Genomic DNA, 20385 nt, shown 5'->3' on the forward strand with positions numbered 1-20385 from the left:
AATGCCTGGAGTTAAAAAATAAGATTGTATAGGTTCAGAGAGAGAGAAAGAAGAATGTTTTTTAAGGGTTTTCATTCATTTAATTTCACTTATTTATACATTCACTAAATATTTGCTATCTGCTAACAAAATTCTGTGCTAGCCCCTGTGGGGGATACAGAGTCGAATATGATATATTCCTTGTCCTCTATTAGAAGAAATAAAATATTTACAAAATAAGTATAACCGAGGCAGAGTGGGATTAAAATCACAGGAAGAGTACAAAGGAAGTTCAGAAAAGGAAGAAAACTCTGCTTGATGTCCTTGTCAATGTTAGTAATCCTTTACTCATGCTTACTTTGGAAGACTTTTACTATTTAATTCCCTTGTAACCTTAGACAAATCTCTTTTCCTATCTGAGACTCAGTTTATTCATCTATAAAATGAGAGTATTGGATTATATGAATTTTATTTTCCCTTCCAGCTCAAAACTATTATCCTATATTTGTAATTTACTTGATGGGCATAAGCTTATTCAATATATATTTGAGTGCCTACAGTGTGAAAACAAAAACATCAACAAACAATCATGTATTAAATGCTTCCTCTGGGCCAGGCTTGGTGGTAAATGCTAGGGTTACAAAGACCAAAATGATGAAACAATTCCTTCTCTAAAACAGGTGACTTTCTATTGGGGGAGATAATATGTACACATATAAAAAGATACAGAATAAATATACGGAGAAATTCAAAATAAATACAAGGTTGTTAGAAGGGAAGACACTAGAAGTTGATGGAATCAGAAAAGGCTTTTTATTGTAATTTGTTTGAGGAGAAGAGAAGGCTAATTTGGGTTGGACTATAGAGTATAGGAAGGACAGTGGGTACATAATAAATCTGGGAAGATATATTGGTGCCAAGTTGTGAAGGGGTTTAAAATCAAAATGGAGGAGTTCTTTTTTTTTCTTCTAAAGACAATAAGGACTCTGGTATTTGTTGAGTTGGAGAATCATCTGCTCAGAGCTACATAAAGAAAATCACTTTGATTGCTGTGTAGAGGATTGATTGTAGTGGAGAGTGACCTCTGGCAAGAAGGCCAATAGAAAGGCATTTTGATAGTCCAGGTGAGAAGTGAAGAAGATATGAACCAAGATAGTGGGTACATGAAGAGAAAAAACAGGATAGAGGCAAGAGATGTGAAGATAGAAATGGTAAGATTTGACAACTGATTGGATATGTGGGGTGAGAAAGGATTGCAAACATGGTGTCTGGAAAGATGTTAGTGCACGTTACAGAAATGATGAATCAACAAAGGATACCGAGGAATGATCAGACAGGTGGGAGAACTAGAAGAAAAGAGGATGTCGAAAACTCAGGTAGGAGTATGCAAAAGGAGATGCTGGTCAATAGTGTCAAATGGGAAGCAGAGAATTATTATGCATGCAGTAATAAAGGTGACTGTCTAGTTGGGGAGATGACATACTCAAAAGCCTATAACACAAAGTGGAACGCAAAAGTACAATAAGAGGTACAAAGAGCCACATTAGTTCAGAGGAGAAATTGTTTTGGATTGGGGAATCAGGAAATATTTCATAGAGGAAGTAGTCTATGACCCAGGCTTTGAAGGTTAGATTAGGACCTTCAGGATAACTCAGGAAACCTGGGTAACACTTTCATTTAGGGGGCAGAAGGAAGAAGAGGAGATAGAATAACCAGGAAGCTACTAAGTAAATCAATGCATATGGTATCAAGCAAGGTAGAATTGTAAAGAGTCAGCTATGTCATAAGCAGAAAAAGGTGTCTTCGGATTTGGCAATCTGGAGATTATTAATGACCTTTGAGAGAGAGAAGATTCAGTGGAGGGGTTAGGAGCAAATGCCACGTGGAAATGGGTTTTGAGAAATAGGAACAGCAAGAATGCCAGCAGGCCAGTGGACTTCGAGGGAATGAGGGTGTATGAGTGTTTCTTCCCTGTTCATGGATCTCTCTTTATTAATAGAACATCTGTAAAAGAGCTGGAATTCACCCCTCCCATCCCTTTCCCTTTTGAATAGGACTCCTAAACTATATGATTAGCTCTACTCCCTCTCCTGACCAGCAGTGCTACATCATCTCCACACATCCCACAGAATGGAATGGGACTAGATCCATAATTTAATTAGCATACGTATCTCAAATTCAATATGTCAAAAACTGAACTCATTACCTTCTTCTCTAAATCTTTCCTTCTTGAAATCTCCCAATTTCATTTAATTTTCATATTTTAGCAAATATCTATTAAACGTTTACCATTTCTATAGTGGGTACCTCAGTCCTTCCAGTAGCCCCAACTTCACCACGATGGAGTCATCCTTGACTCTTCCATCATCCTTGCTTTCCCCAGATCTAGTCACTTACTGAGTCTTATTGATTCTGTCTCTATATAATATCTCTCAAATGCTTTCTTCTCTACGTTCACACATCCCCCACTACAGTTAAGATATTTATCACTTACCACCTTAACTATTACAATGGGGCGTTCCCTACTTCCAGTCTCTCCTTTCTCCAATCCATATTTCCACACAGTTTCCAGAATAATCTTCCTAAAGCACAAAAGTGATCACATTATTTTCTTGCATAGTGGCTCCCTGTTATTTCTAGGTACCTAGGTGGCCAGTGAAGAGAGGGTTGCCATTGAGGACAGGAAGACCTAATTGTGCCTTAGACAATCACTGGCTGGACTACTCACTTAACCTCTCACATCCAATTTTCTCATCTTTAAAATGAAAATAATAATACCTATCTCCCAGGATTGTTGAAGCTCAAATTAGATAACATATGCAAAGTGTTTTGTAAACCTTAAAGCATTATACAGTATAAATGCTAGCTATTATTATTGTAGCTATGATAGGATAAAATATGCACTCCTCAGTTTGGTATTTAAAGCCCTTCATAATCTGGCTTCAGCCCACCTTTGTATGTATAATTCACAATACTCCATTTCTTTTAGTTTACCTTTCAATCAAACTGGCCTATTTGTTGTTCTCTAAATTCAGAATTCTTTCTCCTTATTCCACATCTTTGCACAAACTGTACCCAGTGCCAGAATCGTACTTCCTCCTCATAGCTCCATCTCTTAAAATCCTCCCTTCAAGGATTAGTTCAGGTGCCACCTCTGCTGAAAGCTTTCTTTGATATCATTAATTATTTCTCTCTTCTCAATTTATCATGTGCTTAATTAGCTGTTTAATATCATGTCTCATATAATATAGGTCCTTGAGGGCAAAGACTATTTTTTTCATCTGTGTTTTGTGTTCCTATCACCTAACATAAAACTTTTCATTAGGCATTCAGCACACTTGTTGAATTGAATGTTCAAGGAAGTAGAGACAAGGAATGAAGATATTTCTTTCAAGACATCTGGTAGTCACAATAAGGAGAACATGGTAGTTGCGGGGTGAGGAGTGGGTAGCAAGATTGAGAATTTTGTTTGTTTTGTTTTAGGATGTGGAAGTTAGGGGTAGCCAGAGAAGACTGAATCAGTGGAGAGGGAGAAATTAGAAACACAGGGGAAAAGGAATATAACTTATTTCAATTCAACATACAAATAAGATTCTAGAGGGAGCCTACGGAAAAAGATTGAGTCCCTAAGGAGATAGGAAGAAGATCTACTCTTTCTAGACATGGAGAAAATTTAAGACATGGCCAGGGAAGGAAGGGGATAGGGGTGGTTAAAGGAGTTCCACTTCATAATCTGACTCTAGTCTACTCTTGTAGATATAATCCATTCTGCTTCTAATGGAATCTGATGGCCTTACCACATCCATAAGAAAGTAGAAGGTGAGGTCATCTTTAGAGAGGAAGAGGACTAGCTCATAGAATATGTACTGCTGAAAAGAGTTCAAATATCTCATTTCAAGTTAATATCCCTCATATGTACATGAGTTCTATACCTATGTTTTTTAAGGCTATTATCTTTGCTACTTACATCACTGAATTTGTGGAGGTCTAGTTTGAGGCTAGAGGTGGTTAGTTCATTTTCAACAGAATTATCTATCCTCACTGTGGCAAAAGACACCATTTTCTGGTTGAACAAGAACCTAGCGCTAGTGAACTTTTAAAGGCATTAAATTCTTGTTAAACACTTATTTAGCCTTCTGTGGAGAGCGCTTTAGTGATGTTATCTTCCCGGCAATAGGTGGATCTAGTGTCCTTTGAAAGGCTGGGGTCCAGAACTGATGTTGAAGCATTTCTATATGTTCTGTTTGAGATCAATTACCTCCCATCCACACTCCCCCACCCCAGCACCAAAAAGCACTGGTCACTTGGAACCAGAGAGTTGTGTGATGCTCACCTAGATTCTTAAAAAAGTATTTTTGTATTATAATTCTATGGTATTTTATATCTTAAGGTCTGAAAGGATAATAAAATCTCTGCCAAAAGTTTTGAACATCATACAAGAGAAAGAGAACTCTGGTACTTTTAAACTTCAGAGTTTTGTACAAGGCAGATAGATACTAAAAGGTATAGATAGAGATGATGCAGGTATCATTTTTCCTATAATTTGTATTTTGCTATTTTGTTCCATCTGTCACTTAAAGCATTCAATGTTAAAGCTTTTGGTAACGATCTTCTTTTGTAGTTTCCGTTGATAGTACTTCTCTTTTGGTGTCTGAAGTTGCTGACATTCCAGATCATAGCTACTCCTCTGAGGACCTTTGTTCTTTGGAAGTTCAAGGCTCTCTCCGTTCTGCAGACTTTTCTCCATATGGTACAATCCGTAAAGCAGCCACGGACAGTAGCTGTACCAGCTTGGATCGCAGCATGCGATGCAGGTTCCACAGGACTCACTCACCATGTTCCCCCATGGAGGCTAGAGGCTGCCGGCACAGAGCCTCTCTAGACAGATCTCAGATCCAGGACTATGAGAGCTCTCCTCAGAGATCTCCAGACTGTTCTGAGAATTACAGCTTTTCAGAGTCCCAGGGCTCTGTGCGGGAGAATCAATCACAGCCACAGTTGAAACAGATGAAAATGTGTTGTGGGACCTTTAGCCAGTCTTCTGCAACTCATTCCCAGTCCTCTCTCTGTTCAGTTCCTGCAAATACTTCATCACACCATGGCTGCTTAGAGAGAACTGTTCCTCCAAGACGCGTTAGGAAAAAACGAATTTCAAATATTGTCCGATCTACCAGTGATCCTATTTCATGTTCATCCAGCACAGAAGGTAAATTCTTTCAGACATGATGGCAGGCTGGGGTACACACTGACCATCCCAAAGTTAATTGTACCAGTTGTCACACTGAAGTATGGAACAACTTGTTTGTGTGGGTTTCAGTTTATTCTTTATTTTTTGCATTTCAGTCTCTTTTATGTAACCTTTAAAAGTTTGGGGCAAAGCAAATGTGAGTAAGTCCACATGTGTGAGGTTAATACCAGGGTATTGATAATTGCTCTGAATTATATTAACCTTTTCACAATGAGCAGAAAAGAATACAAGGTGAGGCATAACCTTTCAGACCATCTAATCATAGGGCATCCCTTTGATTCATTTCATTAGAGAAGTACACAGGCAAAGATAATACAGATTTAAGTATAATAAAACACATAAGCAAAGAATAAAGTGTTAAGAGAATAGGTTAATTTTATTTTTAAATTTACAATAAAGAAATGGGAGATGTAGACCATAAATACAAGCCTAGAAGAGACTTGGCCTCAGGCACAGTTACATGAGAGAAAGGTTATATAGTTTAGTGGAAGGAACACAGGACCAAGAGACTTGGATTTCAAGCACATGGGCAAATCACCTCCCCATTCCTGATCTATAAAATGGGAGATGGAGTAGAGCCCTGGGTCTTTGGCAGCTTGGATTGTCTGTGGTTCTAAGCTCTCCCTGTGGCTCAAAGTGTTTGTGTCTGTCTCAGGGGTGTGTGTGTGTGTGTGTGTGTGTGTGTGTGTCTACGTGTGTACGTGTGCATGCAGGCATATTATAAAAACCAAATATAAATAATTTTGGGTTATCTTTTGCTTCATATGACTCATACCCATTCTGTCTTCCATTTGATATAGCTAATACAGAGTTGACCATGTTGTCTCTTGGAAGCTTGGGATGAGATTTCATTGGTGGGAACCTTTCTATAAAAAGTTAGATTTGACACAGTCAAATATATGCAGTTGATTTTGATTTTATTTCATGTTATTTTTGTTATATTTTAAATTTTTGAACTGTCTCCTTCCCACCTTCTCTCCTTCCCCACCTTGCACTAGAGAAAACCTTCATTTAACACATACATGTGTATATGTGTGAAATCATGTTATGCATATTTGTATTTATCAGTTTTCTCTGGAGATGGATAGCATCTTTCTTCATAGGTTCTTTGTAGCTGATTTGTATATTTTTAATACTCACAATAGTTTAGTCTTTTTGTTTTTGTATTATGCAGTATGTCAAGTGGGAGAAAAATTAAGCCAATAGACCTAAATACATGAAGGGTTGACTATACAGCAACATGTTTTTTGATCTATGTTGCTTATCTTAAAGACACAGTTTAATAGTTTTCATTGGCTTGTTAAACCATTGATAATTTATTCCTTAGACTTCAAAGTATTTTGTTTTTGTTTTTCTGTTACTTTCTCACCAAGAGCTCCTGAGTATTAGGTATACTCCTATGGCAGCACAATACAGATAACAGGCATTTGGGCGACTCATCACCACTGGAGCTGCAGATGTTTGTTTCTGAAATCCTTTATGTCTATATACTTGTTGATATTGCTATTTTGTCATTTTACTTTTGTATTATAGATAGGTCTAATAACTGCCCCAAGATGAGGAAAAAGATCTTCTTCATTAAATACGTATAAAAGGAGGGACATTTGAGGCTACTATCCCTGCTTCTCTACCTGGCATGTCTAAGAATTGAGCTGTAGATTATCTACTGCTTACTTAAGAATTAGACAAATTTTTTAATATGCAAATTATTCTTTAGGAGCAACTAAGATAACTTCAGAGCTGCATTAGCAGATGTAACCATATACACTGCAACAAGCAAATTGCTTTGTCATATTGTCACGGCCCAAATAAATTATAACATTTCTCAAAGTATCTAACTTGCACCTTGGAGCAATTTTATATGTTGGAATAATCTGACTTTGGCAAACTGATAGTTCCCATAAAGTTTCTGAGTTTCACTGTAGAACATGTGCCAAAATTCTCAGGCATGAAGTCAACTCCCACTAACATCTCTCTTATCCTAACTTTTCTAAGTGGTGATGAGGATCTTGCAGGTTTTTCTTTTTTCTTTCTTTTTTTTTCATTTCCTGATTTAAATACCTATTCTACTAAAGAGGGTTAGAGTAGGTTTTCATTATAAACTGTGCCCTGAAGGGGGAAAAAGTCTTTTAATCTATCTAAAATTTCAAAATAGCTTTTTGTCTTTGAAAGAACAAAAATACTCAGACATATGGAAGATTTCTTCCTCATTTATTTTCATGAATCTAAGATTGAGGGAGTGGGTGGGAAACCACCACAGGTTTTGTAGTAATTGTTTTGTGGCAATCAGCGAGAAGATCTCAGCTACCTTCTCATTTGAGGCTAAAATGCCCCATTCCTATTCTGTTCAGCCCTGATCACCTCTAATACTCCGTGTTCTACAAACCATGAAGGGAATTAAGGAGATAGAGGGTTTGATCAGACCTTGAAATGTAAACGTTATTAATGAGAATCAGTCTTGTTTGTTGTTTCTCCATCAGCCACATGACTATTAAAAAGGGAAAATTGCTCCACACAAAGCAGATTTCCTCTCAATTCAGACACGAAAACTTTAATTTTTCTCTTTATTGAAGTGGGTACCTTGAGGCTTCCTGAAGAAACACTGAGATGCCTCAAGTGTTTAATAAAAGAAATCAACTAGAGATTGTATCAAATTATTTTGTATGTCAAAGTAAAGAAAATAACCATTAACTTGAGGTGTTTGAAAGGCTGAAGGATTTTAGTGGTGTGTTTTTCCTATCTAGGGATATATTGCTTGTTTTAAAGACATTAGCCAATTGTTTCCTTCAACTTGTTTTATCATTTACAATTGATTCCTTGGACTTGGAAGGGCTTTTCTTTCTGTTTTCTTAATGCATGTTTCAGTATGTTTAATTAAATATTCTCTTTGGTTAAAGGAGATACCTCTTCCTACCCACCTTTATTTAGCCAGCATCATGAAGCAGGAATATCTCAGTGGGATTTAGAGACAGGTGAGGTACTGATTTCTAAAATCATCTTTGCATGCATGCCTAACTTTTCTATCATCCTATCAACAGAGTAGATGGTGGTGTAGCTTGAGAAGGAGAGTTGTTTCAGATGTTGCTATTTTCATAGGTGGTGACTGAGCAAAGTATGCTTCGTTAAATTCATTTTCTCATGTCACAAGATGTGATATTTAAATACACACACGCACACAGAACATCTACATTTCCTTTCCCTTTCACTTAGCAGAGTGTACCAGAGAGCATAATTAACTTCAGCCCTGCATATGCCTGCTGATTTCAATGTGAGCTCTCCCTTTGTGAGGCGTCTTCTTGGTAGAGTGGTGGTGGTCATTTGTGTTCTTCCTCCCTCATTTTTAATCTCCCATTGGTTTAAAGCTGAAATGCTTCAGACTACCCATTCCTTTTTTTTTCCTTTTGCTTTTCATTCCTTAACTCTTAGTCTAAGAGCGGTAGGGAGGTAGTCCAAATTTAACCCAGTACTAATTGAGTCAATTGGCTTACCCAAGTTGACTGGAAATTAACTTAGTTTACCCAAAATTCACCTGGACAGTGGGACTGAGACATGGTTAAGGAAATAAAACTTCTACTATTGTTTCTTATTTGTTCTGTGGATACTTGAGTATTCTTACTATTGCTTTCTGTATTATCTTAAGCATTACTTGAGAAACCCAGGAGAGGAGGAATGTCTTTTAAATTAAAAAAAAACACAACAACTTTAGCCTGGCAATCAGGAGAACACTACCTTCTATGTTAATTATATGACATTGTGCAACAATTATTCTGGATCTCAGTATACTGGTTGGTCCATCAATCTTTAAGAACCTATGACTGCCAAACCTATGTAAAACCAGAGGTAGATGGATTTGTTACTAACAAGAAAGGGGTAAGCAATCTGCCTTTAATACTATAGATACCCTAAAGCAAAGGGAGAATATCTTTCTGTTTTATATGAAAAGACATCTCCCAGTCTTGCACTTGCTTGCCCACTGATCTATTGCTTTTTTCTTGCTGAGTGTCTCCTCCTTCTATGACCTTCTTCTCTCCCATCTTTCAGTAGAGATTTGTCTCTAAATTAGTTTTCACATACGGCAATAGGCCCAGGAAGGTTTGATAGTGCCACACCTATTGAGGAGTGAAGGGAGACACCCATCCCCAGTTTTAGCCAGAGAGTCCCAGAGGCTTCTCAGAAAGCTTTCTCCCAGGCATGCTTGTGTTTGGTTTTCTTTGGTTTTGATAGCTTGCTTTAGTTTTTTTTTTTCAAAGTTGTATTTTCCCCTTTATTTTTAGTTTCCATTTCTAGCTCTCACATGGCTGCTTCTGCTTATCAGGACCATTTTTTGCCAGCTGGAAAACAAAGAGATACCAGGAAAGTTGACCAACAATTAAAGCCAAAGGCCTTACAGACCATCTCAAAAGAGCAGCCACCCTCTTTAGTGGACCTTAAGGCCTATAAAGACACAAAAATTTTGGTGGCTAAGTTTTTGGAACATTCAAACTGTAATCTCCCTCCAGAAGTGGAGCATGCGGTGAACACTATCCGATCAGTCATCAAATCTGATGAACGACACATGGAAGAAGCCATCTTCAGTGCCAACATTATAGACCAGGTATGAGTGTTGCAAGGTCCTGCGACAGTTTTTGACTAGTTGTTCGTCAGAGACCCCAAAGTTCTAAATGTGTGGGACAGAGTTGGCAGAAGACAGCTTTAGAAAGGAGCTAAATGACTTCTGTTTCATTTAAAACTTTTCTGTCCCCCAGCCCCAGCTCAGTACACTCTGTTCTTCTAAGGATTAATAAACAATTGTTGGATTGGCATTAACTGAATTGCTATTACGTCTTGGAAAAGCATAATCTATTTGTGTTTCTGTGGCCTTGCCTGGAAGTAGTATTGGCATCTAGCCTGGCCCATAGGTTCCTTGTATTCATTGATTGTATTTCCTGCCTCTTTTCCCTGTCCCTTCAAACCCCATCTCACACATCCATAATGATAACAAAAATCACTGCCTAATATGTGCAGCTGTGTCTTACTTTAGTCATAATTTTATTAACTAGACCTCTTTATTGATTATAATTTTCACACATCTACAATACAAATAATTGATGTTCATAATGATTATTTTTGACACACTACAAGATCCTCAAGGCATTTCAGAATAATCTAAGAAAACTTAAATGATGTTCAGTGTAGGTATGCTCTATTGTTGAGTGTATTCGGTGAGACTTTTAATGATACTGGTTATTGTATGTGGCTTATGGAATCCATCTCATTACTTTAGAATCACCTCTTATTAACTCTTTTTAAAATTGACTATTGTACAAGAAATATGGGGAGTTGTCAAGAAGGAAAGGAAACATTTATTAAGTACCTACTGTGTGTTAAGCGCTTTATAAATATTATCTCATTTGATCCTCACAACCACCTTGGAACATAGGTGCTACTATTATCCCCATTTGACCGTTGAGGAAATTGAAGCAGAGGTTAAGCAACTTGCCCAGGGTCACACAATTAGTAAATGTCCAAGGCTGGATTTGCACTCAGGTCTTCCTGACTCCAGACCCAGTGTTCTATCCACTGCACCACCTAGCCTGTGAATGGAGGAACCTCTAGCTCACAGCTGGATCCAACCATGACCATAATTTCATCTGACCAATGGCAGGTACAGGTGCTATAGTGGCTTTAGGTCTGAAGCCCAGAACATCTCCTTCCCTCTCTCCTCTTCTCCCACCTCAAGAACTCCTATTTAAGGAGGCAGGGGATGGCCACAGGTCATAGGCCAAAGGAACAGTAGGATACAACAAGAGTAGGTAACCTTGACTGACCCATTCACCTCAGGACCTACTGAACCTCTCTCTTCAGCTTTCTCTTCCTCTGGCCATCTCTCCTACATTTCATTCCTTTGCACTCTTTCAGTTGCCTTCTCTGGGTCTTTCTTACCTGTTGCTCTGTTCTTCCCAGCCATATTTCTGTTTCCTCAATGAACTTGGGGTCTACCTTTTTATTCTACGTTTCATTTGTTCAATGTGAAAAGCAGGTGCATTGAGCATTTTATATTTCTCTCAAAAAAAGTTTTTTTACTTCTATGTTACCTGAGACAAATGGTTCTTTTTTAATGTGTATGAAGGAGACAGATACCTTAGATTTAAAGAAAAAGGCACATCCCCTACCTTGGATGTATGTGAGCTATATGTTAACTAGAATAAGTGATTATCTAAAGTAGCTCATTCCCCAGCCTTCTCGTCAGCGCAGAGGTTAGCTGGTTTATCAGGTGGCAATAGGGCTAACCAGCTACTAGTAAGTTCATCAGCTTGCAGAAATCTTAAACATTTCCATGTTTTTGAAGCCTCCCCCCTCTTTTAGCCGTCCATGTTGTTCCCTACGGCTGGCTCTTCTTCCTAATAGTTGCCTTCAGCTTTCCCCAAGCTCTCTCCTCAAACTCTGCATAGAGACAGAGGAAAAGGTGATTGGCAGCTGCCTTGGCCCCACGTGTACCCCGTGCATCAATGTCTTGTGCTTTTGCATCTGCTATGTCTGTCCTCCCTCTGCTAATGTTGCAGAACCACCCTCCCCTACTTTCCAGCCCCCCAGATTTACCTAATGAGATGTGATATGGGCATCTGCACGGCTGAGAAAAAAAAACACCTTCTCATTGAGCATACTGCGAGATTTTTTTCTCAGCAAAAGGGAAGCTAATACCATATTGAAGTGTTTAAGAATTCAGCAGCGACACTTCTGCTGTGCACATTTTTATTGCTTTGCTAATATTATTGGTCATTAATTCCCAAAGGTTAGGTAGCTGAAAAGAGCAAATCAAGCCTTCTGATGAAAAACCGTAACTTCTTACCAGAAGAATTTATGGGCATCTTATGCAAAAAGATTTTTTTTTAAAAACCCATCTTGTGATTTTTATTGAGTACTCTTGAAGTCCAAAGAGTCAAATGCTGTTGTAGTTGAGGTTGATAAAAGATTTTAAAGTTCTTCTCCCAGCCTACTGATTGAGGAATGTTTGGCTTGGGAACCTCAAAACCTTTTCTCTTGTGTTGGAGTCTGAGCTGTCTGTATAATGGAAGTGATGAGCTTCTTTGTGAAAGAGTTGTTCCCCTACTATTCACACAACTTACACTCATTAGCAGAATACACATTGGAGCTGTTGTTGACTTTAAAGAAGAGCCATAGGGGAGCAGTTTCTAAGTTGTACCTAATCTGTAGCTACAATTAGAGAGGAGGGTATCTGGGCTGGATCTCTGGTAGGCAAAACTTACTCTTAACAACCCTAGTTCCCAGTGATCTTATTCTCTTCTTCCTGCTAATTTGTAATAGAATGCTTCACCCTCCCTACGATTTGGAATACCCAAAAGGCCTTGTTGAAATGCCAAGAATAATAATGATAGCTAATTTATATAGCACCTACTATGTGCTAGGCACTGTACTGAACCCTTTACAATTATCATCTCATTTGGTCCTCACAACAACCCTGGGAAGGAGGTACTAATATTATTCCCATTTTACAGATGAGGAGCCTAAGGTAGAGAGAGATCAAGTGACTTGTGCAGGGTCACGTAGCCAGTAAGTGTCTGATTCTGGATTTGAACTCAGATCTTCCTCACTCCCGACTCAGGGTTCTATCCACTGTACCACCTACCTGCCCCAAATGGAATATGAGATACAGGAATAGCCTGCATATGCTCTAAGCATCACAAACACAATGTAAGCCCTCACATTAAATTCTCTTGAACAAATCTTTATTAATTGCTTTCTACAATAATATCATTAATACCCTATAACCAAATTTCACAGTCAAAATCCTGCTGTGCAGTCAGGTAACCGATGGACTGAGAAAGTTTGCCCTGGTTACCTCCGACCCAGTGCTTCAGATCTCCTTTAGAGCCTCAGGTATTCACACAGGCCTGTTTTAAACATGTTTGGTTTAAAGCTTACTCCTGTGGAATCAACTGCCCCCTTTAACAGTTACACTGAATACATTATCACGGAAGTGATAAAAGGACATTATGATACTTTTTTTCAGGCCCTCTGCTTTGTGCACACAAAGACCCAGCTATCAGATACTATAAGATCCAGCCTGCCTTAGGTATTCAATTAAAACAAATTAATTCTTGTTAGAGGCAGCTAGATGGTTCAGTGGATACAGTGCTAGGCCTGGAGTCAGGAAGACTCATCTTCCTGAGCTCAAATCTGGCCTCAGACATTTACTAGCTGTATGACCCTGAGCAAGTCACTGAACCCTGATTGCCTCAGTTTCTTCATCTGTAAAATGAGCTGGAGAAGTAAATAGCAAATCATTTCAGTATATCTACCAAGAAAACCCCAAGGGGTCATGAAGAGTCGGACTGGATTGACCAACAATAATTTTATTAACCAGCTTCTTGTTTACTATGTGGTTTACTGTGTGGAAAATGCTACTAAAAGCCATATAAAAGCAATATACTTTGGGATCATGATCTTCTCAGGGATTAAAAGTGCCTGGACTGAGAAAAATATCTGTGACGCTGCTGTTGCTGACACTTCTGGAGAGTAGGAACCATAGATCTGACTTGTTTTAATCTTGCTGATACACAGTAGACCTTGGTAGAACTAAACAAGACCTGAAATGAGCATTGTCCAGTTCTAGCCCAGAGTACCCCCAGCATGCAGCCATCAATCAGAACCATTTTCAGTTTGGTTTGTATGTGGCCATGGATAAAGAAAACTGATGCTTTAATTCTCATGTGTGTGTATGTCTGTGTGTATGTTTTGTACCCTGAGAATTTTTTTTAATCCTACTCTTCTTTCAGAAGTGAGACTTCCTTCTTGCATCACTGTCCTTGATCTCTTTCCCCATCTCTTATATTAACAGGTCATTGCCAGTTCTCAGCAGAATGTGACTCTCTGTAGAAAACAGCTTCAAGAAGACCTCCATCTGCAAAGCTGTGGTGCCCTGAGCTCCCCACTTGCTTTCTTGCACAGGGTACACCTCCCTCTCAGTCTAGAAGGAAACAGCCCCCAGAGTTTTGTTGAAGCTTGCCGGGAGACCATAATTTGATATTGAATTACATGGACCTGGGGAAAACTGATCCTGAACAGAACATTGAATTTTGCCTTCCCAGACCTGAATGACCACCTCAGAGGAGGGTGGGTTATGGGGGGGGGGGAGAAGGCAAAAGCACCATCCAATCAGATTATATTTCTTATTCATCTGAAAGAGGATAATGCATAGATTTTACTGAAGGCCCAAATGAAATGTATGTTATCATGTGACAAAAGGCATTTTCCAAATGGATTATTTTTGCTCAGATATGCTTGTCTGAATGTTGCTGTGAGGTAATTTCCAGGAAAGTCCCTCTAAACCACAAGAGACCTGTTTATACAACTTGAAAGTTGTATTTATTTAATGTACCTCACAGTGTTTTAACAATGATCAGTGTTTTAATAAAAAGTATTTCTGACTCCTGCTTCTCCAAGGACTGATTGGAGTAGAATCAGAAGAGGATGATACACTTGTTATTACAGAGGCTCTGAATATTACTACATTTTCAGGTTTCTGTGTATGCTTAGCATGTCAGACTTATGGATGAGTCCGACAAAACTTGAGAACTGAAAGGTGTATATTGTCATAGCTTTTCTCAGAACTGCCCTCAGATGTACTTAAGAGTTTCAGAAATAGCAGTACCTAAGTGAAGGGAGAAGGGGTTAAACTGGCCGTGCCTAAAAGGTGCCATCCAAAACCCACATCAAGGCATTTCCTATAAAGCTGTCCAAACTCTGCATGTGAGTTTAATGTTTTTGCAGCCTTCTCTGCTACAGATTCAGAGCCATGGCTCAGAATTCTCCTTTAATTGGGGCTTTTTTTCAGATATGGATTATTTGATGAGAATATAGTTCCTAGTGCATAAGCATTTACATTACTTCTCCTAACATGGTACTTAGTGAAAAAAGTACTACTAAGTGGAAATCTTAGAGTGCCATCTTATCAAAATCTAATCTTGCAGCTCGTTAGTGTGAGCAGCACAGTCAAGGCAAGCTTTCAGACCTCAGCTTGCCACTGAATCGATGCCAATTGGATAGGCCTGATATGCAAGGCTTTCCTAGTGACACTTACAGAGCCACAAGCTGTGGGGGTCACAAGGATGGTTTATAAGCAGAGTCACTTAACGGAGCTATCCTTCTGGCTTTCCTGATTTAATCCCAGGTAAATTTATACTCAGGTTCTTTTTGTGACATCATAATTAAATATAAAGCCCTATCTGGGGAAACAACATAGAACATATAAATTAATACTTCTCCTAGATTGGCAACAGTCTAGCATGTTTCACTTCTTTGAATACCCAAAGAACTTTATAACATTCCCAATTCATCTGAGTGGTTTTAATTAGAGAAGAAAATCTTGCCGGATTTTCAAATTGAATTTCCCACTTTAAAAAATGAAAATTATATTTTGAGTCTGTTAATGTGGACTCTTTGGGGAGGAAGGGGATGCACAGTACCACTGCTGCACAATTGGCAGTTGATGCCAATTTGAAAGGCTGTTCTTTTTATGCTGGTGATGACATAGTCTGTAGCTTAAACATGATTTGAATACTTCATTTGCTACAACCCAGGACTGACCAGTTAAACAAAAGTCTTGTCCTCATCAGCCCTTCTATCTCCCCCAGAAAAAAAAAAAGGGAACAAAAAAAATACCATAATTCAGCATTGTTGGTAATGTGTGACTTACCAATGCCCAATGCTCAATCTAACTCTTGTTGCAGAAGATAACTGTACCTCCAGGACTTGTGACCTTGAAGAAAGGAAGCTTATTGAATGATGGAAGTACTGCATAAGTCATAATAAGTATATACTGAGAGCCAAAGAATTTCATAAAGCAAATAACATTTGTTTAGCACTTTACAGTTTTATGGTGCTCTCACATGTCTCTCATTAGGTCCTTACAACAAATCTGTGAGGCATCAAACCTGGAGTTCAAATTTCATTGCTGCTACTTTGCTACATTTATAACGTTGAACCACTCACTTAACCTTTTCTAGACCTCCGTTCCCTCACTTATAAAATAAGGTATGGAACTAGATTCTATCTAAGACCGCCCCCCCCTCCACCTTTTAAGTCCATCATCCTGTGGCTTGCCCAAGATTGTTGCTGTTGTCGTTTCAGTTGTATCTAACTCTTTGTGGCCCACTTTGGGGTTTTCCTGGTAGGGATACCAGAGTGGTGTGCCATTTCCTTCTCCAGCTCATTTTACAGATGAGGAAACTGAGGCAAACAGGGTGAAGTGACTTGCCCGGGGTCACACAGCTAGTAAGTGTGTAAGGCCAGATTTGAATTCAGGAAGATGAATCTTCCTGACTCCAGGCCTCATACTTTCTCCACTGCTCCACCTACCTGCCACGTTGCCCAAGATACTCTCACTAGTAAAGGCTGGAGCTGGGAACCTAGTACCTAGTTCCTAGGTTCTAAAGTCCAGTACTCCTATCACTCTACCATCTTGGTAGGAGTTAAAGCAGATAAATTTCTATCCCCATCCCCTTAAAAGTCAAACCCACACATTGACATCTTAGGTTTCCAGAGACACAGAGCCTCCCTTGATGTTGGGTATGCATCATTCATTTAATCATTAGGCAACACAATGCAAAGACTGCCTTCTAACTAGGATAGGAAGAAGATAAGCAGATGACAGGAGAGTATTCTCACCCCCACAAAGTGACTTCAGTGAAATCAATCACCATTATTGAAATTATTTTAGCAGATGCGCGTTTCCAGTTGCATTGATGTGACACCACAGTGACATCCAGTGGCAACCATTCATGCTAATAGCAAGCACACCAGCCCTCTGAATTTTATAGCTGAGAGCTCTTATGCTCTACAGCCCATTTAATGACAATGGGATGGGGTATTTAGTAGCTATTGGAATTACTGAATACAGTGGTTGTGGAGCTCCCTTGGTGTGAGGCCCCAAATTTTAAGAGATGCTGACTATTAAATCCTCAATGAACAAAACAGTCCAAACAAGCACCTTTTGTTTATTACTTCAGATTTATTAGTGGGATTAGCTTAATTCTTTCCTAAGGTCAGTTGCATGCAACACATAGGTTACTCCTTGAAATACAGTAATCCTAAAGCTTTAGTTACTGCATGGTAAGGCTTCTTAAGTCACAGTGTATTTCTTCAAGGCCTTGGCCAAAAAAAAAAAAAATAATCAAGACAAAATGACATCAATTAACATTTATCTCAGTAATGAATACAACTTGACTACATTTTACTTTATCTATACGCATTCTAATACTGTTGATGATGATAGCTCCTTGCTCACCCAAGATAACTTGTATCCCTGACTCATTGCCTTAGGATTAAAGGGGTGGTGATGGGAGGAGGGCTGTTGCCATTTTTTTACATGTGTAAATATATATTCAAAGGACTGTAGGAACTCTAGGGCAGCTCTACCCCTCTCCAGAAGTAACAGGTAAGCATGGCTTGACCACGGGGAGCACTGCATGGTTGCAAATGGGCAAGGAATAAAATGCCGAAAGTAACATTTGCACAGATTGTGGAACGTGTCTAGTACAAGAGTAGCAGTCTTGTTCATGATGATTCAAAGTCTTAAATCTGTAGGAACAGTTTGTCAAACTGAAAAGTCAAAAACATAAATATGTATATAAATAAATATTTTGAGTTTTTACCTTGTGGCCATCATCCTTTATTTAACACAGGAAAGGCTCCTTTTGTGTTATTAAATAAACACATTCACGTCTTGCCAAAATTTAATTACCAGTTACACATTTGGAGTAATGAATGCTAAGGGATACTGCTGTGGATTCGACTTTTGAAGCAACTGAGTCTCTCTCACACACACATTTTACACCATCAAATAACACCTCCATCAGCTCAGTTTTTGAACCTCGAGGGATTGGATTGGATAGTAGCATCTGGTAAGTCAGCCATGTTAAGATTTCTTTTTCTTCACTGTATCCTCTTCCACAGACCCATTCATCAATCACATTCACCACAGTTTCAAGTATAACAGACAGACATCTACTTTGCCACACAAAGGTACAAATAAATATTCCTGTGGTCAACTGCAATGAGAAAACAGTTCAGAATATGTTGCAAAATACTTCAGTGTTTTACAAAGATCTGGTGTCTGTGACTCTGGTCATCAATAAAGACACATCACTTTTTTTTGGCAAAAAGAAAAAAAAAAGGAAGTGGGGAAGGGGAAGACACTCAGGGAAGCCTATCTGGTCACTGAGCTGCCAATTCAGGTCCTTCATAGCCTTTTGTTCTTAGAAAATACAAGATGTCCGAAGTTGTTCAGAGTTCACTCAGCTCAGGTGGGGGTCTTTGACTTGCCTTTAGTTCTTTTGATGAAAGTCAGATTTAGGCTAGATGTAGAGGGGTGTCTCTTGCCCAGTGAGAAGCCTGAACATTGCGGCTGGCATTGTCTTCATGTGAATCTGTTAATGAAATGAAAACAGATTTAAGACATAGAGATTTGTAGCAGAGCTTAGTGCAGTCTGCCCATTGCCTTTGGAAGCCCCTGTTTCCCAGACCTGAGAAGTGAATCAGTTGACAACAAATAATTCAGCATACAGCTAGATGTGGAAATTCCTTCCATCCTTCAGGGGGAAAAAAAAAACTTTAATGGTTTCACTGAGAGCCTTCTGCTTAAAGTATACATCTTTGAGAGAGCTTGAAAAAGAAAAATTATGATTTAACCAATGCAAAAGGTGATTTAGAACACATTTTATGGTGTTTCAGGCAATTGAGTTTTTCCTATCCCTGATGTTTTATGGTTTTATATATGTACCAAGTGCCTTTTCCTCCCTTTCAGCACAAGTTGATCCTGGGGAATTGAAACATTTGATTTTTAATTTTGACTACAATTTAGGTTTTCAGTCGAAAAGATGCTGGTGCAATAGTGGAGCTCCCCAAAGAAATCTGAAATGTGTTTGTTTGATTTGATGAAAAGGGAAACAAAAGGGTGTTTTCAAGAACAAGATCTCTCTAGGCGCTTGCTCAGGAGAGGAGACACAAGTCCCAGCACACCTCTCTGCTTTTCCCAACTCAAACCAGCAAACAATGGGCTTGTTTGTTCTTGGAGTAAGCTACTCAAAGAGAGAGTAATTATGCTCTTCCAAAACTTAACCCGGTAGGCAAATTGCCATATTGAGCCCAGAAAATAGTGTAGGGGGAACAGGTTATTTTCATTTCCCAGGTTGCCACTTTATTCCTGAAGAAGAGTTTTCTCATGATATATAAAAAAAGAACCATCAGACGGGATTGGGATTGGGGGGTGCCGGGGGATGGGGGGTGGGGAGTCATGGTCTCTGATATTCTCAACCTCCTTTCATCCTTACCCTAACTGAGCTCCACCTACCCCCTCACCTTAGGCCTTCACAGTGCTCTGTGTGCCCCAGTTTTTATTGTGAACAAATTCTTTTAGGCCTTAAAATTTTCTTGGCAACTCTCTCCAAAGGTGACCAAGTCATTCCTTAGCTCCCTAGTACTTTGAGCCAGCATGAGTGAGCTGCTCATTTCTTCTTCCCCAGTGATACTTCAAGTCAGCTTTTGTCTGCTCTCCTCCTCTGCCAGCCTCCAAGTCATCTCTCACTTTCTTCGATGACTTTAACACCATCTAGTTTTCTTCATGACGCTTTTTTTCCTTGACATCATTCTTAGCCCTTGACATAATGGTAACCCTTATATGAAGTCTTTTGAATAACAGTTTCTCCATATGCATCTCCCTATCTTCAACTCCGTATCTTACCACTTTAGGTGCCCACCCTGTCACACCCTGTCACCTCATCATCTCGCACAACTGCTCAACTGTGAAGATTTCAAACTGTGATCTGTCTCCTACACCCTCATTTCTATTCATCTTGTTCTTCATCTTGGTCCTGATCCTGGGCCCTTCCTCCTATCATGTCTTCACTTCTTTATTATTGCCCTACCTGGAACTTTATGTTCAGCCTCCAGATGAACTTACCTCCTACTTTGCTGAGAAGATGGAGGCCTTCCAACATAATCTTCCTCCCAGCTTTTTCTTCTCCACCTGTTTAACTCTTCTACCTGTACTCTTGATTGTAGCACCCCTTCATCCTTTGTCCCAGGTTTCAACTCTCTGAACTATTTAGTCTCCACTTCTCCACTAATGTTTTTTCACAGAATCTCAGTATTAGAAGGAA

General features: G+C 39.1%; 2 protein-coding genes across 6 annotated transcripts in view; one reads left to right on the top strand and one right to left on the bottom strand.

Moving 5' to 3' along the window:
- The window catches only part of ENTREP2 (endosomal transmembrane epsin interactor 2), a 534833-nt gene extending 516954 nt beyond the window's left edge, over positions 1-17879 (top strand). Inside the window, exons 9-12 of the mRNA XM_078151179.1 lie at positions 4601-5185; positions 8125-8199; positions 9502-9821; positions 14067-17879. Coding sequence (XP_078007305.1) covers positions 4601-5185; positions 8125-8199; positions 9502-9821; positions 14067-14252 — 1166 coding nt within the window. The 3' untranslated portion in view covers positions 14253-17879. The remainder of the gene's footprint in view (positions 1-4600; positions 5186-8124; positions 8200-9501; positions 9822-14066) is intronic.
- APBA2 (amyloid beta precursor protein binding family A member 2) overlaps positions 17218-20385 on the bottom strand; it is a 368344-nt gene continuing 365176 nt past the window's right edge. For all 5 annotated transcript variants that reach the window (XM_078151178.1, XM_078151177.1, XM_020968667.2 and 2 more), the window contains one exon: positions 17218-18654. In XM_078151178.1, the coding sequence (XP_078007304.1) occupies positions 18583-18654 (72 nt within the window). In that variant the 3' untranslated portion in view covers positions 17218-18582. The remainder of the gene's footprint in view (positions 18655-20385) is intronic.

The sequence above is a fragment of the Phascolarctos cinereus genome, unplaced genomic scaffold (genome assembly GCF_003287225.1).
Source record: "Phascolarctos cinereus isolate Bilbo 61053 unplaced genomic scaffold, phaCin_HiC Scaffold_3;HRSCAF=262, whole genome shotgun sequence".
Classification (NCBI taxonomy): domain Eukaryota; kingdom Metazoa; phylum Chordata; class Mammalia; order Diprotodontia; family Phascolarctidae; genus Phascolarctos; species Phascolarctos cinereus.